The sequence below is a fragment of the Capricornis sumatraensis genome, chromosome X, assembly GCF_032405125.1.
Source record: "Capricornis sumatraensis isolate serow.1 chromosome X, serow.2, whole genome shotgun sequence".
NCBI lineage: Eukaryota > Metazoa > Chordata > Mammalia > Artiodactyla > Bovidae > Capricornis > Capricornis sumatraensis.
Window position 1 is genome coordinate 143,959,864 of NC_091092.1, and position 26,613 is coordinate 143,986,476.

At 44.7% G+C, this 26,613-nt stretch overlaps 1 protein-coding gene across 1 annotated transcript in view; it reads left to right on the forward strand.

Moving 5' to 3' along the window:
- Positions 1–26,613, forward strand: part of ANOS1 (anosmin 1) — a 220,891-nt gene that overhangs the window by 22,263 nt on the left and 172,015 nt on the right. Inside the window, exon 2 of the mRNA XM_068962943.1 lies at positions 21,378–21,425. Within this exon, the coding sequence (XP_068819044.1) occupies positions 21,378–21,425 (48 nt within the window). The remainder of the gene's footprint in view (positions 1–21,377; positions 21,426–26,613) is intronic.

Here is a 26,613-nt window from a genome sequence, read left to right on the forward strand (position 1 = left end):
TGCAATGCAAGAGACCCCAGTTTGTTTGTTTTTTTTTTAAATTTTATTATTATTTTTTTTTAATTTTAAAATCTTTAATTCTTACATGTGTTCCCAAACATGAACCCCCCTCCCACCTCCCTCCCCATAACATCTCTGTGGGTCATCCCCAGTTTGATTCCTGGGTCAGGAAGATCCCCTGGAGAAGGGAAAGGCTACCCACTCCAGTATTCTTGGGCTTCCCTGCTGGCTCAGCTGGTAAAGAATCTGCCTGCAGGGTGGGAGACCTGGGTTCGGTCCCTGGGTTGGGAAGATCCCCTGGAGAAGGGAAAGGCTACCCACTGCATCCCGGCCTGGAGAATTCCACGGACTGTATAGTCCATGGGGTCACAAAGAGGCGGACACGACTGAGCGACTTTTTCACTTTTCCCTTATAACATGGGAGTTTGGAAACATGCTCATTTCTGTCATTTGAGATTCTAGGAAAGCATGAGGTACTTGTTTCGACAAAGTGCAATGAGAAAAAAAAATGCTTGGCTCCCATTCTATAGCAGTTCATTCTCCTGAATGCAAACAGCTGTATGTCTCTCCTCAGCAGTGATGATTCCGGAGATGGGTCATGGCATATGTGGAAGTGATAGCCTGTAAGAAAATTGGGGTTTTTTTCCAGCCATGAGCAGGATAATGTGAAGTTGATCATGGAACATCTTTTCCTTTAAATATCCACTATGTTTTTAAAATTTGATGAACGGGTCCTAAAGTCTGATTCCCTTGTGACTTCTTGGCAAGTAAATTCTTTGCCTTTCTCAAGCAACGTTTTGTCTCTGAGCCTTCTTACATGCTTTTTTTAAAAAATTATTTATTTTTGGCTGTTCTGGTTCTTTGTCGTTACACGGCCTTTTCTCTAATTGAGGTGGTCAGGGGCTCCCCTCTAGTTGCGGTGTGCAGGCTTCTCATTTCTGTGGCTTCTCTTGTTGCAGAGCATGGGCTATAGAGTTTGTGGACTCAGTAGTTGTGGCTCCCAGGCTCTCGAGCACAGACGCAGTAGTTTCGGTGCATGGGCTTAGTTGCTCTGCAGCACGTGGGATCTTCCTGGAGCAGGGATCAAACCTACGTCTCCTGCACTGGTGGGTGGATTCTTATCCACTGAGCCACCAGGGAAGCCCTCTGTGTGCTCTTTATATCAAGTGTGTGTCACCTGGAAAGTGGTGGCCGTGGTAATGCTGCCTCTCTGGACCCTGCTACGATGTCACACGATTCACCTGGGTCAGAACCTCACGTGTATCAATCCTCAGCTCTGCAGAAGTCTTGGCTGCTGTTGCTAAGATGAGCGAGGCCCTGGTGCTGAAGGGCTTGGGATGCCAAAATGAATACTGGGCACCCCTCAGTCCTTCACAGGCTGGTCTGTGAAGTGAGGGCTCCTGCTGCCACTGCTGAGTTGCTTCAGTCGTGTCTGATTCTGTGCAGTGCAAGGAAATTTAAACAACTCAATCTAACCAAGGAATCACAGACAGCAACAGACACTTTACCAAAGTAAATAGACAGATGGCAAAGAAACATATGAAAAAGATGCCTCACGTCGCATGTCATTAGGAAAAGGACAGATTCTAACAGCGAGATACTGGCACACGCCCGTTAGAGTGGCCGTAATCCGGGAGACAGACAACATCAGATGATGCTGAAGAGATGGAGCACCAGGAACTCTCCCTTCTTGCTGCCAGGAATGCAAAACAGGGCAGGCAGTTTCTTACAAAACGAAACATACCCTTACTCCTCAGCATTTGTTCTAATGGGCTTAAAATGTCTGTACATAATGAAACAGACATCCATGCCCATGAATGTATAGACCAGCTTTATCGATTATTGTCCAAATTTGGAAGCAACCAAGATGTCCTCCAGTAGCTGAAAGGATAAATAGAATAAACAAACTTGAGGTCCATCCAGATTATGGACTGTTACTGAGCACTACACAGAAATGAGCTGTCAAGCCACGGAGGAAACTAAAATGGATATTATCAGGTGAAAGAGGCCTGTCTGAAAAGGCTGCACACTGCAGGATTCCAACTGTATGTCCTTCTAGAAAAAGCACAACTAAGCAGAAATTGAAAAGATGAGTGGTTGCAGGGGCTGGGGTGGGTAGCAATGAACAGGTGGAGCACAGACGATTTTTTTTTTTTCAGGCAGTGAAACTACTCTGTATACTATTATTACGGATTTCTGTAGTCACACATTTGTCCAAACCCTTAGAATGCACAATGAGGAGTGAGCTGTGGAGTAAACTGTAGACTCTGGGAGACAATGATGTTTCACTGTAGGTTCATCACTTGTAACAAATGAGCCACTGGTGGGGGTGTTGATGATGGAGAAGGCTGTGAGTGATGGGGAGCAGGGGGCTATATGAGTGCCTTTCTCTGTGCCTTTCTTTTAATTTTTCTATGAACCTAAAATTGCTCTAAAAATGAAAAATAAATACTTTTAAATTTATTATTTAATTTGAAAACCTTACCCTCTGAAGTTTCTTGGAAAGCACCTAGTTCTCCATAGAGAATGAAATTCAGATCTCTTACCCACTCTCGCCACTTAAAAGATTTTTTTTTCCTTTGTGATGCATGGGAATAGCTTAAGTAGATTTTTAAATTGTAGTTTGAAGTCCTGCCTACCTATTGTATAAGGAGAAAAGACCACTGAATTCTAGGTCATCTATTCTGTTAGGAAAACATAACCTGCTTTTCCAGATGCTGGGTGCTTATAAATCTGCAGATATGACATTTTTTTTCTTGCAATTAATTTTTTTTTTCTGCAAATCGAGGTCTTGTGTTGGGGTTATTGCTCCTTCTCTTTCAGCCGATTTAATTCATCATGTTTTCTCAAGTGATCTCTCATTAAAACAGGCTATCTTTTGAACTTCGTATTAAAATAACTCAACATCATGATGAATGGGCTAGAATACCATATGAGCCAGGGTATCATGGAGTATGAGTTGCTCTGTTTTAACTTGATTAATTATCCTGTACGCTATAATGAATAACACATAAATTAGCACCGTGAAGAAGCATATATCACAAGAAAACCAAGCAACAGAAATCTGACTTAGTAAAGTCAAGTAGAATGGGAAAGCCATGTACTACAATTAGCCATTGTTCTTTTCTGCCTAGATTTTCCCCACTACAAATGAAACTCAGCTAAACCAGTCCTGAATCTTCCATCCCATGTGTGTGTTTATCAAGGTGGTAGATTTTGCTTTCGTAGTAAAATAAGTACTTCTAGGATTTGTTGTATTCCCAGACGGGATACTAAACTATTTTGAAGGAATGCAAACAGTTTTCATTTACGGGGTATTGTATATTTTTTCAAGTAACATTTTTTTAAATGGTTGTGGCGATAATGGATAGCATCATCAACTGAATGGACATGAGTCTGAGCAAACTCCAGGAGAAGCCTGGAGTGCTACAGTCCACGGGGTCAAAAAGAATCAGACATGTCTGAGCAACTGAACAATGACAACTGGTTGATAACAGCAATAGAAGAGAATCCAGTTCATATCGCCTGACGATATATTGTCTGTGGTTGCTATTTATGCTAATGAGTAATCAGCTTGACAATTTTAAATTTATCCTTAACCTCTGCTGGTCAGCATGCTAGAATCCAGAGCATCATGCACCTCGTGGGAACTTTTTATTATGAACCACGGATCGCCCTGTTGAGCTTTACAGCTGCCAAGCGTCTATTTTGAAGAATAATAGGGAACTCGAGAGTGCGTTTAGAGTCGGCTGTGTTTCCACCCTCACTGTCATCCCCATCAACACATAGCATCTTCCTGCAGTTGTTGACTCTGTGGAGACCGAGGTGACGCTGAGACAGAGTGGAGGGCAGAGGGGCCTGGACTGCTCTGGGGGTCATTGCCCGGGGCAATCCATGCTTCCCCGAGGGAGATCAGCCCGAAGGCTGAGAAGCAGAAATGGACTTGAACTAGTGGAAAATGATACACGCACACACGTGCATCCAATGATCTATTTATTAGTTGATAGAGAGGGTTGTCTTTCTCAATACCTGGATCACAAAGAGATACCTGAAGAGCTACACGAAGCGCTCAGAAGACTCTGAGAGGAGAGGGGGATGGAGCCAACATTGGGAGCGCTGGTTCTGCGTGGTTCCTTGAGGTTCCGTGTAGCCCAGTACGATGGACTGCCTTCTTCCTCTCCAGCAAGGTCATCAAGCTTCAGTGAGGATCAGAATCACCGGGAGCCTTGTCAAAATACATTTCTCAGCACCCACCCTCTGAGCACCCGATTCTGTGGATCTGGGGTGAAACTCAAGACTGACATGTCTAACAGGCTTCCAAGTGAGGCCGATGCTGCTGGTCTCAAGATCCCACTTTGAGAACCACTGCTGGGGTGTTATGTATGCTCTAGGGCTTCTCTCTGATGTCTTTCTCTGCCTAGTGACTTGTGCCAATTTCAAAGTATTGACGCATTACATTCTCTGCCTTCCAGCCCCTACATTCTTGTACTGACCAACCTTCATTATAGGTTGTTGCTGCTGAATCACTGGTTTGTGTCTGACTCTTTCCAACCATGGACTGTAGCCTGCCGGGCTTCTCTGTTCATGGGATTTCCCAAGCAAGAATACTAGAGTGGGTTGCCATTTCCTTCTCTAGGGGATCTTCCTGACCCAGGGATTGAACCCACGTCTCCTGCATTGGGAGGTGGGTTCTTCACTGCTGAACCACTTGGGAAGCTCTGGTCCTGAGTTCTAGCCCAGTAATCTTAGGAAGTGAAATGTTTGAATTCTGGGAGCTGCTCCAGCAAGTCAATCAAAAGTTAATCCAATCCAATCCAGTCAAACCCAATAAAGGTCATGGGAACATCTGCTGTAGATAGTTGGCCACAAGTACAGGTAACAACTTGGACTTGCAGCTGGTGTTTAAAGCCTAGGAGGGATTTTTGGGGGCCTCCCAGGTAGTGCTAGTAATAAAGAACCCACCTGCCAATGCAGGAGACCTGAGAGACAAAGGTTTGCTCTCTGGGTTGGGAAGATCCCCTGGAGGAGAACATGGCAACCCACTCCAGTATTCTTGCCTGGAGAATTCCATGGACAGAGGAACCTGGTGAGCTGTGGTCCATAAGGTGAGAAAGAGTGGGACATGACAGAAGTGACTTGGCACACCACAGGGATCGTTGGAATCTCCGATCTGTAGTTGGTTGTTTAAAAGCTCTGATGGTAGCCTGGGCTTGCTGTTGGCATCTGAAGGTGGGGTGGGGGCAGCCCAATGGGATTGAGCCCTTAGCCTGTGAGTTCTGAGCTGTCTCAGGGTAGACAGTGTCAGAATCAAGTCACCCTGTTAGTGCAAGCAAATTGCTTGGTGGTGTGGGAAAACCACCACCCCTCCCACTCCCTGGCAGCACGCATGTTGGACTTGGGTCCAGGAACCCCGAAGAAATAGTGTTTGCTGATATGAGACTTTTATGTTCCCCCAAATGGGGCTATGAGTTATGGATTTCATTTCAGTGCAGCTCTGCACTGAAGCAGTGTTCTGATTCTAAGCTTTTCACAGACCACGTGTCTTTAGAAGGACTCCAAAGAACCAAGTGACATAGCTGTTCATAACACTGACCTTATTCCCCAAAAGTGGAAAATCGTTTTCTTTATCATTACATCAGATCTTATTGAGGGCTCTCAGAATTCTGACTTCTCCACAGTCCATCAATCATGTGAGCCAGGCAGGACTCCAGAACTTTCTGTGAACGTCTTCTACATTATTAAGAGTCATTCCTTGTGCTGAGAACTCTTCCTGTACATGGATTTGCATCAGTTTTTTTTTTTTTTTCCCCACTGTACTGGTAACAAAGATTTACTGGAACAATGTTTGTTCCTTGATGCACGTGGGCTTTCTCTAGTTGCGGCCAGCAGAGCTTCTCATTGCAGTGGCTTCTCATGTTACTGACCATAGGCTCCAGGGCACACGTGGGCTTCAGTAGTTGCAGTTCCAGAGTATATAGAGTAGAGACTCAATAGTTGTGGCACACGGGCTTAGGTGCCCCGTGACATGTGGAATCTTCTCAGATCAGGGATGAAACCCCTGTCTCCTGCAGTGGGGGCAGATTCTTTACCACCAAGTCACCAGGGAAGCCTGAGAGATTTGCATGTTGACACCTAGACACGACCACTGATTTGCACATTTCCTCTGAAGTAGGAAATGGTGACCCGCTGCAGTATTCTTGCCTGCAAAATTCCATACTCTGCACTGAGGTTCACAGTCACTGGAGAAGGAAGTGGCAAACCCACTCCAGTATCCTTGCCTGGAGAATCCCATGGCCAGAGGAGCCTGGCGGGCTACAGTCCCTGGGGTTGCAAAGACTCAGACGTGACTGAGTGTGTAGGACCTGGACAGCAGCCTTGACTTTAGATGATCCCAGGGTGTCTTTGTAAACATCTCTGTGATGATCTTTATAAAAACACTCTTCCTTGCATTTTAGGAAAAGAAGAAACTCATTTTTTCGAGAGCTCACAATTTATGATGGAGAGGTAACCTGGGATGTGAAGTAGGGTCTTTTTGACTCCGTGTGGGTATGCTTTCTGTGAAAATTATTTTGATTAGAATCCACAAGGTGTTCCGTATTTTTTTTTTTTTTTTTTACTTCCTAGGCTCTACTCTCTGGGTCTCTAAAGAGAGGACATTGATCCTCAGTCTCTCTTACCTGTCAGAATTCTCCTGGATCTAGAATTTTCTTCAGCACCTGCTGTCGCCAGCATTCCTCATGGCTTGCACGGGTCCCTCAGATCCATGATAATGGGTGACCCGCGTGGCCAGACAGTCCCCGGCATGGTCCTTCTGGGCTTTGTGCCATTGCTGGACTTAACAGCCTCCCTCCCCAGCCTTTCTGAGAATGCCCTTCTCCTCAGACATTGCTGGGCATTTCTCAGGTTTCCTGTTTCACGGTGGTGCCCAGGATGCAGCTCATCTGCATCATCATCTTGGTTTGGCCCTTGAGTTATCGATAGTGAGGTTGAGGACCGTCTGTCTCCGTGGTCTTCCCACCCTTGAGTACCGTGGGTCTCTGTGATCTTCCCTCCTAGGACTCACACTGAATGGACTGTGTTGTGTCTTTCTCATCTGCTTTTGACCTTTCTGCGAGGACACTGTAAATGTTCTGGAGAGAGTTATTAGAGCTGTTGGGATTCCCTGGTGGCTCGGTGGTAAAGCATCTGCCTGCAATGCAGGAGATGAGGGTTCGATCCCTGGGTCGAGACAATACCACAGAGAAGGCAATGGCAACCCCGATATTCTTGCCTGGAACATCCCATGGACAGAGGAGCCTGGTGGGCTGCAGTCCAGGGGGTCGCAAGGAGTCGGACATGAGTTAGCGACAAAACAACAACAGTTAGAGACTTTAGTTTATTAGAGGATAAAATGTTAGCAGGCAGAAGGTTTGAAAGTTAATAACGTCTCACCCCTCTGCTCTTGAATGGATTTGAGAGTTTTGAGTTGGATTCCAGGGTTGGAAAAGTCCATGAGACAGGCTTACAGGTTAACTGGGGCCCTGTAACCTCTTTCCTTTGCAAAGTTCCCTGTATTATAAGACAATGACATGTCATTCACAGCTCACATGTGTCTTGTGTTCAGCAAGAAGAAGGATTGCATGACCCTCAAAGGTCTTCTCTGACTTATAATTCCACTGGGAGCATCTGACTCAGAATCCTGGTTTCTAAACATTTCGAGTGGGTGTTTGGAGTCATGGTGGGGGTTCTTTTCCTTGTCCTGTTTGTACTTAGAGCACAGGCTTGGTGCTAGTGTGGGGATAGATCTTAACACTCTGAGGACAGAGATGGACAGAGATGCTCAGTGATGCAAGGTGACCGTTAGTGATTTTTGAAAATCTATCTATTTATTGGTCATGCTGGGTCTGCATGGGCTTTGCTCTGGTTGCGGAGAGCTGGGGCTCCTCTCTAGTCATGGTGTGTGAGCTTCTCATTGTGGTGGCTTCTCATTGTGGTGCCACATAGAGCTCTAAAGCATTTGGACTTCAGCAGTTGCAGCAGAGGCGCGGTAGTTTCTGTCTCCGGTCTCTAGAGCAGACCCTCAATAGCTGTGGCGCACTGACTTAGCTATTCAGGGGCATGTGGGGTCTTCCCCACCCAGGGAATGAACCCAAGTCTCCTGCACTGACAAGCAGATTCTTAACCACCAGGCCACCAGTGAAGCCATCAGACACAAAACTTCAGGTCCACAAGCTCATTGAACAAGTGGCAGAAATGCCCCAAACCTATACCTCTGCATATGACTTTCAAGAGACAGAAAATGAAAGATTAAAAAAAAAAAAAAGAAAGCCTGAAAAAAAGTCAAAAGTGAAAAAAGTATTAGTCGCTCAGTCATGTCTGACTCTTTGCGACCCCATGAACTGTAGCCTGCCAGGCTCCTCTGCCCATGGAATTCTCCAGGCAAGAATACTGGTGTGCATAGCCATGCCCTTCTCCAGGGGATCTTCCCGACCCAGGGATTGAACCCGGGTCTCCTGCATTGCAGGCAGATTCTTTACTGTCTGAGCCACCAGGAAAGCCCACCTGGTAGCAATTTTGAAGAGAGTCCTGGAATCCCACTTGACTCACTTGGCAAACTGTGCAGAGTCAGCATTCTAAGAGCCCTCAGTTAGCTTTGATATAGTAAAAAAAAAAAAAAAAAAATGGGTTTTCAATTGCTTACAGATAACAGCAGCTTCTGTACACTACCCTTCCCAGGCAGGACAAGATTAAATCCCACTGTAGCTCAGAAATCTAGTGAAGTCATTGCTTTAGTAGCTGACTATGTCCCTTTAGTTTTTGCTAGGAGGTCTCCTAATTTCCTGTTTTGTTCACCTATAAAACAGCCTGCAATAAAAACATAAGAGCAACAATAGTTAAGGAAAGAAAAGACCCAGGAGGACTTCTAGACATTACTAGTCTTCTAATGCTGCCTAAATTGTATTTTGTTATTGTTGTTCAGTTGCTCAGTGGTGTTGGACTCTGCAACCCCATGGACTGCAGCACGCCAGGCTTCCCTCTCCTTCACCATCTCCCGGAGCTTGTTCAAAGTCATGTCCATCGAGTCGATGATGCCATCCAACTGTCTCATCCTCTGTCGCCCCCTTCACCTGCTGACCTCAGTTTTTAGCGAGTTGCGAATATCCACATCACTGTCTTTCCAGAGAAAAGTAGTGAAAGATGTAATTAACTGTTGTGGAAAGTTATGTTTCTAAATTGCTGTTCCACATTGCTCTTGCATTTTTTTCTCCTTTGATCATGGTTTGAATTCTTCACAGGGACGTTGACGTGTTTTCTTAAACAATATTTCCACTGTTCCTTTCAGTTGCTTGGTACGCAGGCTCACACAAAAGTACAGAAGAACGCAGCTGCCAATAACGAGTCAAAACACATTGGAACAACAATATGTTCTTTGGTGAATACACTCAAAACACCATGATTCTCTTAGTTTCAGGAAAAATATCTTAACCTCCAGTGAAATTGCAGTGCCCCCTAAACTAGCTTGGTTCATTGAGGAAGAGCTTTGTTGGGGCTTGAAATGGGGAGATGTGTCTTTGGGCGGAAGTGGTGACCTGCTTATCTCCTATTTCGTGTGAACTTACATTCCTCTTCCACACTGAAGGGGCTACCCCTCCATACTGCTGTTGGGTCTTCCCAGCACAGGGTTAATGCTTTCACCACCCTCATCTCCTCCGAGAAATACAGCTCATATCTACTTACCTTTGTTGAAACTGTGGTATTGGAGAAGACTCTTGAGAGTCTCTTGGACTGCAAGAAGATTCAACCAGTCCATCCTAAAGGAAATCAGTCCTGAATACTCATTGGAAGGACTGATGCTGAAGCTGAAGCTCCAATCCTTTGGTCACCTGATGCGAAGAACTGACTCATTGGAAAAGACCCTGATGCTGGGCAAGATTGAAGGCAGAAGGAGAAGGGGACGACAGAGGATGAGATGCTTGGATGGCATCACTGACTCGATGGGCATGAGTCAGGGGTTGGTAATGGACAGGGAAGCCTGGTGTGCTGGGGTCCATGGGGTCACAAAGAGTTAGACAGGACTGAGCAACTGAACTGAACTGAACTGTCGTCCCCTTCTCCTCCTGCCTTCAGTCTTTCCCAGCACCAGGGTCTTTTCCAATGAGTCACTTCTTTGCATCAAGTGGCCAAAGGATTGGAGCTTCAGTTTCAGCATCAGTCCTTCTAATGAATATTTAAGACTAATTTCCTTTAGGATTGACTTGTTTGATCTCCTTGCATCCAGGGGAATCACAGGAGTCTTCTCCAACACCACGGTTCAAAAGCATCACTTCTTCAGCGCTCAGCTTTCTTTATGGTCCAACTCTAACATCAGTACATGACTACTGGAAAAACCGTAGCTTTGACTATATGGGCCTTTGTCAACAAAGTAATGTCTCTGCTTTTTAATATGCTGTCTAGTTTGGTCATAGCTTTTCTTCCAAGGAGCAGAGCGTCTTTTAATTTCATGCCTGCCATCACCATCTGCAGTGATTTTGGAGCCCAAGAAAATGAAGTCTGTCTTTAATATTCTATTTCAAAGGGGTTTTAACATCTCACAATTATGCCCTGGGACCTAGTATGCCCTTTACATCAGACTTTTGGGACCTTTTCTATCTTTCTTCCCCGTTTTTCCTGCTTCTTCCCTATGGCTCTTTCTCGTCTCCTCTTCCCAGTCTCGTCTTTCCCACCGACACTGAGACCCACACAGGTGATTCAGACTGAAGTTGGGGCCACTTTGAAGTAAGGGTTAGAAATGCAAGAGTGTGTGGCCGTCCCGCCTCGGAAAGAACCCTTCCAGAACTTTGAACTCGGTGGTCATTCCTACCTGAGGAATGCCACATCTCTGTGCTTTCAGCCTGGACACTTTATTCCATAGATACTTGTTTACTTTCTCTACAAGCAGGTATGGCGATGGGGGAGAAATTCCTGGAACGGGGAGGATCCACACAATTTACAAGCGAAGCAAGAACTTGAGAGCGATGTCTGAGCACGCCTGCCTTTATAGGCTGCGTTCATCACTGTTCTTGTCTCCGCTGTGAAGGAGGAGGTGGGAAGAGAATGAGGTTTATACAGACGTTTCTTTATTTTTTTTTAGGTTTCCCAGGAACAATGCCGTCGTTGTTTAATTTATGTAGCTGCTCTGTTGCTGATGCTTCCCTTACTTTGTAATACGAGTCATTAACTCAATTTTAGTTATTACCTTTAACGCTCCCTCTCAACCTCCCGAAGGTTGGATTTCTTTCCGCACAAGTCACTTATTCTGTCTTGAAATATCTTTCAGGGCTTAATGTGATTTTCGTGGAGAGGGCACGATTTATCAGAATTTTCTTCTGAGAATGTACATTTGAATGCCAAATGTAGTTTACATATCTGCAGTCACAGCTGTGGCAAGGATGAATTCAGAATTAACACATCTTCTTGGAGGAGATTAAAGTCGGAAGACTGTTCCTTGGGATGTGCTAACAGAAGCCGGTACCTCCAATTCTGTAACTCCGTGGTGGTCCCCCTTATTCCATCGGGGAGAGTGAGTAATAAAAGTTGCATGCAGTGCTTTCCCCAAGATGGAATTTGTAAGCATGTTCCTTGTTAAAATTCATAGTCAAGTGCTCATAAAAGGAATGTTTTCCCATATGGCATTGTCTAACGCTTGCCGTTCAATAAATTTTCTTTAGATGACTTTATTTACATCTATGCAAAGATTGTTAGCACGATTATTTCTTAAATAATTTACACTTGACTCTGTATACAAGCCTTCATTCAATTTTTCATATTCTCAGGCTGAATCTCTAGGATGCTGAATCTCTTCTCTATAGGAAGCAAGCTAGTAAAGCCATTTTCCGAAATCTCTCCCTAGTGAAGATGAACACTTTCATCTCTTTCTCTTTATTTCCTTCTTTTCAGTTCCTCGTGACCTAATGATTAAAGTGTAATTTCATTTGTGACTCCCTATTCCATTCATTTATCTATTCAGCCAGTATTCTTTAAGATCGTGAGGAAGCCAGTGGTGAGGAGGGAATGCACACATTCTGTATTTGAGGAAGTCATAGGCGGGGGTGGTGGGGTGGTGATGATCATTAAGGAAAAACAATACAAATACATTTATACTTGACCACCATCTAGAGTGCTTTGGAACAGAAGTGCAGGGAGGCCCAGGGCATGTGCCACTGGGGAGCTGTCGTAGTCAGGGAGTCGGGCATCAGGGAGGGCTTCCTGGAAGAAGTGGCATGGAAGTAGCCTTGGGGAGCAGACAAGTCCCGGATGGGAGAACAGCACTTACAGAGGTTTTCATTCCTGGACAGGATGCCAGGTGTCAGGAAATGAGGTAGAGAACGTGGCCAGACCCTGGGTTCCAGTGGTGGGGGCCACAGGGGAGGGCTGGGCGTTTGAGGGGGTAGGTTTGTGTGGTCAGATACTGTTTTCCTGTAGAATTCAGTTCACTGGGAGATAGTTGTCGAATGTAGAGGGAAGTTTATGGGGAGGGGTTTATGAAAAGGTTGCTTGTTTACTGAGAATGTGAAAGTGAAGTGAAGTCGCTCAGTCGAGTCTGACTCTTAGCGACCCCGTGGACTGCAGTCCCTGGGGTTTTCCAGGCAAGAGTACTGGAGTGGGGTGCCATTGCCTTCTCTGTTACTGAGGATAATCCATAACAAAAGAACTTGTACTATAAACAACAAATATAAACATTGAGCTTTTTTTTTTTTTTTTCTCTTTAAGTAGATTTTGTTTTAGAGCTTCTTAGCTTCACAAAGGGAGAAGGAAATGGTAACCCACTGCAGTGTTCTTGCCTGGAGAATCCCAGGGACTGGAGCCTGGTGGGCTGCCATCTATGGAGTTGCACAGAGTCGGACACAACTGAAGCGACTTAGCAGCAGCAACAGCAGCTTCACAAAAAAATTTAACAGGAAGTACCAAGAGTTCCCTTTCACGCCATGACCCCATATATGCACAGCCTCCTTCGTTACCAACATCCCACCCTAGTGGTACATCTGCTATGCTAAGGAACCTTCACTGACACACTGTCGTCGCCCCAGGGCCACAATTTGCATCAGCGTTCATCTTGTTATGCAATTTGTGAGTGTTGGACAAATGTCTAATGACATGTGTCCACCACGACAGTGTCACACAGAGTTGGTTCATTGCACTAAAAATCCTGTGTTCTACCTGTTCATCCCTCCCTCCCCGCAACCCCTGGCCACCTCTGATCCGTTTACTGTCTCCATAGTTTCGCCTTTCCTAGAACGTTGGAACTGGAGAAGGCAATGGCACCCCACTCCGGTACTCTTGCCTGGAAAATCCCATGGACGGAGGAGCCTGGTGGGCTACAGTCCATGGGGTCGCTAAGGGTTGGACACGACTGAGTGACTTCACTTTCACTTTCCACTTTCATGCGTTGGAGAAGGAAATGGCAACCCACTCGGTGTTCTTGCCCGGAGAATCCCAGGGATGGGGGAGCCTGGTGGGCTGTCGTCTATGGGGTCACACAGAGTCAGACACGACTGGAGCGACTTAGCAGCAGCAGCAGAACGTTGCAAAGCTGGGATCATACAATGTGTAGCCTTTTTAGATTGACTTCTTTCACTTAGCAATATGTGTTTAAGTTTCCTGAGACACATTTAGAATGAATGTGTAGTTGTGATGATCACTAGCAAAGACTCATTTAAAAAAAAAAAAGTGCTTTGAAGGACTTCGCTGGTGGTCCAATGGCCAAGACTCTGCGCTCCCAACGCGAGTGGCCTGAGATCGATCCCCGCTCAGGGCAATAGTTCGCACATGGGCCAAGTTAAGAGTTTGCACGCTGCAATTAAAGATCTGCTTGCTGTAACTAAGAACGGGTGCAGCCAAATAAATAAATGTTAAAAAAATTTTTTAATACTTTGAGCCATGAAAATGTTCAGTCCCAGTCGAAGTCTCCTGAACACCCCTCTTAGCTGCTGTTGAATATATGAGGAACTTGTGAGTGAATCGACAATACAACGGAATATCCTTGCAACAGTGAGTGAAATCAAGTATTTTATTTCTTAATTCCAAGGTCATAGAAAAATATTCTGGATTAAAAGGAAATTCCTAAATTTCAATCCATGCCCTCTTTTTTCCACGAAAAGAAAATCAGTTGAGTCACAGCTAATGATATTGTGGTTTCAAAGGGCTGATCTGTTAAGCTTTGGTCTGTGTTGGGCTGTCTGGAATGGTTTCAGGTCAGATGTTCCGTCTTGCTGTTGGGCACTCATTCAGTGTCACGTTCCTGAAACTGCACCCTGGTTAGTCCTTATGGGATGTGCCACAACATTACCTCCAAAACAAGGGGGATCTGTTCTAATTCTCTTTTTTTCTCAGCAAATGACTGTATTGAGATAGCTAGTTTTCATCTGTCTTTATCCTTCCCTTGTGGGTCGTCTTTGAGTGAAGTGTTTTCTTTACTTGAAGCTTTTGAAGAATTTTTTTTTTTTTTCTTGAAGGGAAAAAATCAAACGGCTAGAAATGAAGCGGCTTTGAAAATATCATGGAAATAGTGTCTGGGTGCAGCTGACTGAACTTACATAAACTCTTTGAAAGTTGGACTGACTGGCATTCATGTTTGATCTCGTTAAACCAATAAAATACGGATGTAATCTTTCTATGATTACCAAAGTCCCTCTGTCTGATGCTACCTGGAGGTTAAAGTGATGATTCTAGAGGCAAATATCTTTCATGCCTAATGTACTTTGGCTCTTTATTTTTGCTGGCTTTCAGCCAGAGTGAGACTTTATTGCAGATACTGTATTTTATTTTTTTGTTGTCAAGTGGCTTAACTGGTGAATGCTATTGTAATCCGGCTGAAAACTTCCCCCTGGGCAGGATGTTGAAATGCTCTGGGTTTTTATATTTTTCCATTGCTCCTCTGCTTAGAGAGCATTCCAGGTAAGCTGCAGAGGTGGATGGTGGGGTGTTCGTGCACACCTGGCCTAAACACAGTGGCTGGAGCTAATCGGGGGTTTACAGACATCCGCCATGCCATTAGGCAGTGTTCTTAGAAGTTCTTTGTAGAGATAAGTTGTGTGGAAGATGCTGATTGATAAAACCAAAAGCATAGGGCAGCTGCAAAACCTTGTCATGGGTGGGGTGGCGGGGGGCAATTGTTTTAAAGAAAACAGGAAACTCAAAATCCCAAAAGGAAATAGAGACACTTTGGGTGGGGAAATGTGTGTGTGTGTGTGTGTAGAAAACTTCTACGTGGAGAAAACTCCATGAGTAAATTCAAAAGACAAACAGTGTACTGGAAACCTTTTACTTAAAGCAGTAAGTAACAGGCAAATTATTACTAAGTCTAATGGGTACTAACAGCTGCTACAGTATCTAAGAAGAGGGTGGACTCTCCAAAATAGAAATGGTAAAATGAAGAGACAGTTCACCGTAGAGGAAATACAAATGGCCAATTGAAGGCAATTAAAGCAGTTGCCCTCTGATCACATTGACCAATGTTGGAAAATTGCTACCACTCAGGGAAGAGCTGACTCATTTGAAAAGACCCTGATGCTGGGCAAGATTGAGGGCAGGAGGAGAAGGGTACGATGGAGGATGAGATAGTTGGATGGCATCACCAACTCAACGGACATGAGTTTGAGTAAACTCTGGGAGTTGGTGATGGACAGGGAGGCCTGGCGTGCTGTAGTCCATGGGGTCGCAAAGACTCAGACACGACTGAGCGACTGAACTGAACTGAACTGAACTGAAGGGAAGAAAACATGGTTCTTCCCACCCCAACCCGACCCATCTCAGTACCCCAAACCCCCTCACCCTCTGAGCCTCACTAATAAGATGAAACCAGTTAGCCTAGGATGCGTGTTACACATGGGAGCTGGGAGTTTGACAGTCCAGGATTACTCTTCTACTTCTCAGAACAAAAATAATGGCAAACATAGTAAAATTTATAATCACAATCATCTTTTTTTTTAAGCATCTAACTCTGTGCCAACCATTTTGCTAAACTCTTTACGTGGATTATCTTTTTAATCTTCCCCAGCAAGCTATGACATCCTATCTTTTGTAATAAAAAAGTTAACGATTATAATCATAATAAACCTTTCATGCCTGCTTGCTGTTGCCCCCAATATTTCTTTCTAAGGACAGCTTTTCATTTTTTGTGATTAATGGGAAATTTGGCCTCAAATGAAAGTGCTTCGGTGGAGGAAATGCGTTGGTATTAAATCCCAGGAAAATGTCAGTGATAGATGGGCTCAGTGGCTGCTGGGATAGGGTGTGCAGGCCAATGGGACCGGCAGCAATGTGTGTTTCAGCCTGGGGCTGGCAGTCGTGTTTGCGTTTGTCAGGCAGCTGAACGCACCCTTCCCTGGATTCGTCTGTTGTTGAGGTTTGACCATTTTACCTCCAAAGCGAACAGAAGGATTCTAACCAAGATGTGCCATGAACGGAGCTTCTCACAGCTCTAATCTATGTTGTTGTTGTTATTATTTTTTTAATCCTAAGACATATACTAAGTGAAAAGTGTTCTTTCCAGTAATTTGTAACCGGCTCCACTTCCTGCGTGTTCACCCCATCTCCTCGCCTATTCCCTGCTCCAGCCGCCCCACCTGATCTGATATTCTCTGAGCTTACAATGTTGGGAGCTCTCTGGTCCGATTCCTACTCTCCTTGTGGTTTGTACATCTGGAGATTTCATTCACAGCCCGCTCTCAGTCTCTCTGTCTGTCTCCCTCGCTTTTCTTCACCATGGCACTCATAGCTGAGTTTCTGGATTGATCATGTAGGTGACTATGACAGATAACCAGAGCAGATGCTTGTACTGTCTCAATCATGCTATTTATCGAGAATACTCAGGTCAGTGGCATATGACCCCGCTGGTAATATTTTTGTCAGCCCATCACTGGGCTGACATGGGAGCAGTTGCCATGCCTGCTTCTGTAGCCCTGGGCACCCTTGCAATTGGCCTAAGAAGCTGGCCCAGTTGCCAGCGTGAAGGTTTCAAGCGGATCGGAAACAGGAATCCCTGTGTCCAGGAGCACACTCCCATTGAGGAGCTTAAGACTCAGGGCAGGGAAAAGAGGTCCTAGAGCAGGAGGGTGTGTGATGCATCTCTCCAGAGCAGAGGCAGAACTGCAGAGGGCCTGCCCATGTGTCCAGGAGAAAGAAGACCAGGAGGGGAAGCTGGTGGATGCCGGTCCCAGGTCAGGGATCCCAGGGCAAGGGGCAGGACGTGCTGACCTGACTCAGGGAGGCAGAAGGTCTTCAGACCACACTGTTGTTGTCATGGAGTCGCTCAGTCGTGTCCGACTCTTTGCAACCCCATGGACCCTAGCCCCACCAGGCTCTTCCGTCCATGGGATTTCCCAGGCAAGAATACTGCACTGGGTTGCCATTCCCTTCTCCAGGGGATCTTCCTGACCTAGGGATCAAACCCAAGTCTTCCACGTTGTAGGCGGATTCTTTACCAGCTGAGCCACAAGGGAAGCCCAAGAACACTGGAGTGGGTAGCCTTTCCCGTCTCCAGGGGATCTTCCCAACCCAGGGTCTCCTGCACTGGCAGGAAGATTCTGGTCTATCTGAGCCACCAGGGAAGGCCCCCTCAGACCGTGACCCTGCTGAAGGAGGTGGTCAAGATCTGGCCTCGACCTAGTCTCCAAGGTTGGGAGTCCATTCGCTTTAGCCCTGTGTCTCTTTGGAAGGAACCTCACTGGTTCCCATGTCTGGGGCGTGAGCGCAGGGCACTCAGGTTGGGGTCAGGCTGTGGTCTGCCAGACCTGGTCCTTGGAAGTCCTAGCAGGACTCAACCCCACATGGGACAGGCGACAAACACCCTTCCCAGACAGGACGACGAGGAGAGAAGTTCTCGCGATGCCCCAGACCCTGCCCCCAGCATTGCCATGACAACATGCTTCTCAGCGTTTGGGCCCTGCTTCTTGTTGCTGTTGTTAACCTTCTTTATGGGCCTCCCAGGTGACTCAGTGGTAAGGGACCCATCTGTCAATGCTGGAGATACAGGTTCGATCCCTGTATCTCCAGCAAGATGTCGTGGAGATGGGAATGGCTACCCGACTCCAGTATTCTTGCCTGGGAAATCTCACAGAGAGAGGAGTCTGGCGGGCTATAGTCCCTGGGCTCGCAAAGACTCAGACATGACTGAGACATGTCCGAACACAGTACAGTCGGCTTGTGACCAGTACCTTGATCTGCCTAAAGCCCTTGTGAACGCTGTCACCAGTTTTTATGAAACACTGGGTTTTTCCCATAATGGCCTCTTTCTTGAACATATTATTGCCAGTAATTAAACCATGTCCACTGTTTGTCCAGCTTTGGCCCCCACCCGGTCTATTAAATTCTTATTTCTCTGATATCAAGCCTACAAAAGACCGTGCCTGACCTCAGTCCAGGCTGTTCATACACAGCTCCAGCCCTTATTGATGGCTTGGTAGGCATTGATAATGTAGGGAGATATCAGTGCCCACTGAGGATGAGTGCAGCTCAGCGAGGGGGTAAGGAGGTTAATACCAGATTATCGAAAATTGTTAGGGGCATTCAGCAATTTGGGGGAGTTAAGCTTGTAAAGGAGACTCGAGTTAGTATGACAGAGACACTTAATGGGGAAAGCTTTCCTGCAGAACGGAGATCTTTTAGCCAAATGATTTTTAGATAGAAGAGGGAAATTTCTAATCCTAAACAGTTGAGATCTACCCAGTGACTTTGAGACTCCTGCATTAGGAAGATATGTTATTGTGAATGGAAGAGTAGATATCCATAGAATAGAATCTGACAGTAAAAAAAGGATGGATGAAGTATTGATGTATGTGACAGCAGGGATGAAGCAAAAAGACTGCTGTTCGGTTGCTAAGTTGTGTCCGACTGTTCGCTGCCTCATGGACTGCAGAATGCCAGGCTTCTCTGTCCTCTCCTATTTCTCCTGGAGCTTTCTCAAACGCATGTTCATCGAGTCAGTGATGCCATCTCATCCTCTGTCACCCACTTCTCCTTCTGCCTCTAATCTTTCCCAGCATCAGGGTCTTTTCTAATGAGTCAGCTCTTTGCATTCAAGTATTGGAGCTTCGGCTTCCGTCCTTCCAGTGAATATTCACGATGGATTTCCTTTAGGATGGACTGGTTTGATCTCCTTGAGTCTCCAAGAGACTCTCAGGAGCATAATGTAAAACATGATGAAGTGAAATGATCCAGACACAGAAGACTACGTATGTTCTGGTTCCATTTACACCAAGTGTCCAGAGTAAGGAAATTTCTAGAGAAACAATGGATGTTAGTGGCTGTCAGAGTCGGAGGAGAGGGCCTGCAAAATGGACAGTTTTGTGTCAGAGGTGATGAAAAAGTCCAACAATTTGTGATGATGGTGGCACTGCCTTTCTACTAAAAACCACTGAATTTTTCAGTTTACATGAGTGAATTTTGCATATGTGAATTATGTATCAGAATTTTGTAATAAGAATAATTTTCAAAAGGTATATTATTGGTTCAGTGTTCTTTTGAGTGCAAACAAAGGCGATACTATTCTATTCACTATGATATTCTTAAAATTAAAAGTTTAGGCATTCAGCCATAGGTAATGGGCTACTTTAATCTCGTGGCTAACTTTGAATTTCAGAGAACAGGAGGTCACAGTGTCTTAATTACCAGGTGACCATTTCCATTAGCTCTCCCAACCTATCCCAGCCTAGCACAGTCTGATGTAAAGTATCATAATCCAACCAAAATTTTAGTCATGTACGAGGACAAGTTTCAGACAGAAATTCAGAATCTAAGGATAATAAATCATAGTCCTACAGAACTGTAATTCCAAAAAGATGCGTGCACCCCTGTGTTCATGGTGTCACTATTTACAATAGCCAAGATATGGAAGCAATGTAAATATCCATCAACATATGAGTGGGTAGAGAAAATCATGTATAGAATAAAATACTAGTCGGCCACAGAAAACAATGAGATAAGGCCATTGGCAGCAACGTGGATGGATGCAGAGATCATCACGTAAGTGAAATAAGTCAGACAGAGAAAGATCATAGGCTGTCACTTACATGTAGAATCTAAAATGCGACACGAACGAACTTATCTATGAAGCGGAAAGAGACTCACAGACGTAGAGGACAGACTGATGGTTGTCAAGGGGGTGGGGTGGTGGAGAGGGACAACTTGGGAGTTTGGGGTTAGCAGATGGAAACACGCATTTATATATAGGATGGATAAACAAGGTTCTACTGTAGAGCGCAGGGAACTATACTCAATCAGTTCAGTTCAGTTGCTCAGTCATGTCTGACTCTTTGCAACCCCATGGACTGCAGAACGCCAGGCCTCCCTGTCCATCACCAGCTCCCCGAGTTTACTCAAACTCATGTCTGTTGAGTCGGTGATGCCATCCAAGCATCTCATCCTCTGTCCTCCCCTTCTCTTCCCGCCTTCAGTCTTTCCCAGAATCAGGGTCTTTGGCAGTGAGTCAGCTCTTTGCATCAGGTAGCCAAAGGATTGGAGTTTCAGCTTCAGCAGCAGTCCTCATTCACTCAATATCCTCTGATAAAGCATAATGGAAAAGAATATGAAAAAATGTGTGTATATATATGTATATATATATATGTATGTATAACTGGAAAAGAATATGAAAAAATGTGTGTATATATATGTGTATATATATATGTATGTATAACTGGAAAAGAATATGAAAAAATGTGTGTATATATATGTGTATATATATATGTATGTATAACAAAGTCACTCTGTACAGCAGAAATTAACACAACATTATAAATCAGCTATACTTCAATAAAAGAAATTTGAATTTGAATAAATCCTAATCCTGGCATTTGGTGTGTTTGAGTGGTTTGTGCGTATCCCCTCACTTACTTATACCGCTGACCACATGCAAGAGCTAATGTCTTTATGCTTTACAGGTGGATGAACTGAGGGACAGACAAGCCCCTTGTCCAGAGTCACACATCCAGAGAAGGGGGAAAGAGAGAGAGAGAGAGAGAGAGAACATTTTTCACATGGTATCTGACTTCCAGGCTCAAACTCTTTTTACTGATTAGTTGAAATTGCAAAGCCTCCAGGAAGACACCTCTGCGGGTCATTTTCCTGCTGGTCTGTATTTGATCACTCAGCACACCCCTGAGAGATGGCTCACACACTTTTCCTTCCCAGAACAGCTTGAAATTCTTCATTATTTTATATGTATTTGTATCACGAAGTCAAGGGCAAAACACGATTTCCATTAGAAACCCACTTTTCTGTTTTCGGAAGAAAGACATAGCAGGGTGGCAAGTTGGTCTTTCATTAGGGCTGATACTTTTAAATTATATTAAAGCACACAGGTGTATGTAGTTTTCAAATAGAAAAGTATCTAACGAGTCAATGTTTCTTTTCTCGTTTTGCAGAACAATGGTTCCCTGGTTTGGTGCCAGAATCACAAGCAATGTTCAAAGGTATGTGCCCTACAACTGTATCAGTATTTTTTTTTAAATTAATTTTGGAATAAGTGTAGAGTCACAGGAAGCTGCAGAGCTAGTAGAGAGAAATCACATGTACTGTTCACTCTCTTTCCACCAATGTGTATACCGTATATATTCGCAGCACAGTGACAAAAGCAGATAATCATCATTGGTGCAAGGGATGTATTAATATAGTTTTGTAACGTTTTTATCACTTGGATAGATTCCGTTAATGCAGTCACTGCTGCAATCAAGATGTATGTATCAGTATTTCTATGTATTACCTTATTTGTCTCTCCATTCTCCAGTTATTTTAGTCAGAAATGTTTTTAAGGAGAAAACATCTTCTGATTCCACCAGAAGACTTAATGCATTCGACTTACAGCTAAGTTATTTTGTATGTGTTTACTTTGTGTGCAGGAACTGGTCGTTAAGTAATTCGATTCTTTAAGCAAGCAGTCTCTTTTCTATTTCTGAGTATTTCTTGTTGCACACCCATGTTCTAAATTTCACATTATTCTCAGTCATATGTTTGATGGCATAAATTTCTCAGACCAAAAACATCATAAGCTATAAGAATCTGTATGTGTGTATATATGTAATATACATGTAGTATATGCTTCAGCTCTAGTCTGAAAGTTGGCTTTATATTCAGACAGTATAAGTGAATACAGTTGAAACCTGCTGTACATACTGGAGTGCTTTGCAGTCATGGTAGAGTTTGCTGAAATTTCTTTCGTGGGTGCTACTATTAGACTGAAAGTTAAAGCCTTCTTTTATTTTACAGTCAAAATTATATAATCGTGTGAATGTGAACTAATTTGGTGAAAGCAAGCTTTGCTTACCTCTGACTCTCTAGATTCTGGGCAGAAATGGAATGTCTGGTCTACAATCCTTTTCCTTTTTATATAGTATCGTAAACATTGGCCCTGATAAGACATTTTCTGATATCTGTTATATTAATTGTTCTTCAACTAGTGTTGAATTCGTTTATGTCATCATTACAGAAAAAGATTGTGTGTGTGTGTAAGAAAATATGGCCACGCGACTAAATTTCATAATTAGTTTTTTTTTTTTTTTCCAGTTTTGTTGGTTGGGTATTCAGTTCAGTTCAGTTGCTCAGTCATGTCCAACTCCTTGCAACCCCATGAATCACACCATGCTAAGCCTCTCTGTCCATCACCAACTCCCGGAGTTCACCCAAATTCATGTCCATCGAGTCGGTGATGCCATCCAGCCATCTCATCCTCTGTTGTCCCCTTCTCCTCCTGCCCCCAATCCCTCCCAGCATTAGGGTCTTTTCCAGTGACTCAACTCTTCTCATGAGGTGGCCAAAGTATTGGAGTTTCAGCCTCAGTATCAGTCCTTCCAATGAACATCCAGGACTGATTTCCTTTAGGATGGACTGGTTGGATCTCCTTGCAGTCCAAGGGACTCTCAAGAGTCTTCTCCAACACCGCAGTTCAAAAGCATCAATTCTTCAGTGCTCAGCTTTCTTCACAGTCCAACTCTCATCCATACATGACCACTGGAAAAACCATAGCCTTGACTAGATGGACCTTTGTTAGCAAAGTAATATCTCTGGTTTTTAATATGCTATCTAGGTTGGTCATAACTTTCCTTCACATGATGGTAATTTTTTGTATCTGTAGTATTCGTACTTAGCACCCCTTTTATCCTTACCCCATCAAGAGATTAATTCTTTTTTATACATTTGAAATTTGAATGGGAGAGATTCATTTGAACTGCTTCTAAAATACCCTAATTAAAGAACATTGCAACTCTGGGGAATACAGATCGTTGAACCATATTTCATAATTGAATGATCAAGGCTGACATGAGAGACTGAATTTCACAAGAACAGAAATCAATTCCTTTTGCCTGAAAGCAAAAATGAATCAATAAGTCACGGCTAATTCCAACAGAACCTTTGGACTATATTACAAAGCTGATGTAAATTTCAGGGTTGTCTTGAGTCTGAATCCGTGGGGATGAACCTTACATGTTAATCAAAGTTTATCTCCTTTGGATATTATCACTGGGTACATTCGCAGATAGTTTGCATTTCTTTTGAGACTTGAAGCACTGTGTAAGCTTTTCCCCTTGATCTTCTGGTTAATGGAGTGAAGGGTAAGCGATGATAATTCCATTTTACATGTGGGGAAAATCAAGCACAAACATATTGGATAATGGTCCTGAAATAACTCAGCAAACCAGGTGTGGTGGTTGTTTAGTCACTAAGTCGTGCCTGACTCTTTGTCATCCAGTGGACGGTGGCCAGCCAGGATTCTCTGCCCATTGGACTTCCCAGGCAAGCACATTGATAGAGGCAACTCAAGTTGGGAATGCTGTCTCCATTGTGGTCTTGAGTAAAGATCTACAGCTTTAAAAACCGTTTTGAACAAATATTGGGACAGAAGAGTTAAAAAAAACCCTCACCAAGTCAAAAAGTTATGCTGATGAGGTAACTGAGTGTATGTTAAAAGATAAAGCTTACATAATATTTCATAGAAAGTTGTTGTTCAGTGGTTAAGTCGTGTCCAAGTCTTTGCGACCCTGTGGACTGCAGCACGCCAGGCTTCCCTGTCCTTCACTATCTCCCCGAGTTTGCTCAAACTCATGTCCATTGAGTCAGTCCAACCATCTCATCCTCTGTCGTCCCCTTCTCCTCCTGCCCTCAATCTTTCCCAGCATCAGGGTCTTTCCGATGAGTCGACTGTTCACATCAGGTGGACAAAGCATTGGAGCTTCGGCTTCAGCATCAGTCCTTCCAGTGAATATTCAGGACTGATCTCCTTTAGGATGGACTGGTTGGATCTCCTCGCAGTCCAAGGGACCCTCAAGAGTCTTCTCCAGCACCACAGTTCAAAAGCACCAATTCTTTGGTGCTCAGACTTCTTTATGGTCCAACTCTCACATCCACACATGACTACTGGAAAAACCATAGCCTTGTCTATACAGACCTTTGTTGGCAAAGGGACGTCTCTGCTTTTTATAGAAAGTGCACAGTTTCTAACTAGTTCTGGTTGCGTCTGCAAAGTTGGTCACTATCAGGATCTTTCTAGGACATGGGTTCTTCCTCCCATGCAGTTGCCAGCCTTGTCCAGCCTGCCAGCATCTCTTGTCTGGACCAGTCTGTGAGCGTGCTCTCGGGCCTCCCACATTCGACTGTGTGCATGTGGGTGCTGAAAAGACCCTTTACACGTGTAGTCGGAATCATGTTGCCGTTTGACTCACGCCCTTTACTGTCTAAGCATCTCCTTCAGAGTAAACACTGTCTCATCTGCCTGTGGTCTCGCTCCACTTCCTCCTGTGTTCAGCCCCCATCAACATGTCTTTTACCTCCTCCCAGAAGGCTTCTCCCATAGACACCCAACTCACCACGCACCACCGCCCCCGCCCCCCCCCCCACCCCCGATTCACATCTCAGCACAAATGCCACCTCCTCAGCCTTGCCCTCCCGTATCACCTCCCACCCCTTTACAGTGTCCTCGGCCATACTACACCCTTGTCATTTTATATACCTATTTCTTTGCCTCTGCGATTCTGTCTCCTTCACCAGAAAAGAAGCTTCAGGCAGCCATTGATTGTGTCGCGCTTTGTTCATTGTGGGATCCTGAAGCCTAGAACCGTGTGTGGGTATGGAGTCATTGCTTACCGAGCATTTGTCTTTTTGTTTTGTTTTGTTTTTTCAACTTTTTATTTTGTATTGGGGTATAGCTGATTAACAAACAATGTTGTGATAGTTTCAGGTGAACATTGAAGTGATTCAGCCATACGTATACATGCATCCATTCTCCCACAAACTCCCCTCCCATCCAGGCTGCCACATGACATTGAGCAGAGTTCCCTGTGCTGTCCAGCAGGTCCTTGCTGGTTCTCCATATTAAATACAGCAGTGTGTGCGTGTCCATCCCAAACTCCCTAACTATCCCTTCCCCCATCCTTCCCCCTGGGAACCATAAGGTTATTACAGAGGATTGAGCAGAGTTCCCTGTGCTGGACAGCAGGTCCTTGCTGGTTCTCCATGTTAAATCCAGCAGTGTGTCTATGTCCATCCCAAACTCCCTAACTATCCCTTCCCCCATCCTTCCCCCTGGGAACCATAAGGTTATTACAGAGGATTGAGCAGAGTTCCCTGTGCTGGACAGCAGGTCCTTGTTGGTTCTCCATGTTACATAGAGCAGAGTACATGTCTATCCCAAACTCACTGACTTATCTTCTCCCTGGCAACCATAAGTTTGTTTTCTAGGTCTGTTCATCTCTTTCTGTTTTGTAAGCAAGTTCATTTGTATAATTTCTTTGTAGATTCTACATCTAAGGTAGGTCATAGTGTATTTCTCCCTCTCCATCTGACTTAGTTTCACTTGGCGTGACAAGCTCTAGGTCCATAGGTGTTGCTGCGGATGGCATGACTTCCTGCTTTGAAATGGCGAGTAATCCTCCACTTTATATATGTGCCACAGTGTCTATATCCTTTCATCTGCTGGTGTACGTTTGAGTCGTTTCCATGTCTTTGCTGCTGTGAATAGTGCTGCACTGAACACTGGGGTGTGCGTATCCTCTTGGGTCAGGTTTTCCTCTGGATATATGCCCAGGAGTGGGATTTCAGGGTCGTGCGCGTATGCTAAGTTGCTTCAGTCGTGTCTGACTCTTTGTGACTCCATGGACTGTAGCCCACCAGGCTCCTCCGTCCATGGCATTTTCTAGGCAGGAATACTGGAGTGGGTTGCCATTTCATTCTCCAGGGGGCAGGGCCATAGCTCTAGTTTCAGTTTTTTTAAGGACCCTCCATACTGTTCTCTGACATGACTGAGCGACTTCACTTTCACTTTTCACTTTCATGCATTGGAGAAGGAAACGGCAACCCACTCCAGTGTTCTTGCCTGGAGAATCCCAGGGACGGGGGAGCCTGGTGGGCTGCCGTCTATGGGGTCGCACAGAGTCGGACACGACTGAAGCGACTTAGCAGCAGCAGCAGCAGCATACTGTTCTCCATAGTGGCTGTACCAGTTTACATCCCCACCAACAGTGCAGGAGGGTTCCCTTTTCCCCACACCTTCTCCATTATTTACTGTTTATGGATATATTTTATGATAGCCATTCTGGCTGGTGCTCATTAAGTGTTTGTGAATGATCCATGAGTGAAATGTATACATTACATTTTCTTCCTCCTCCAAAG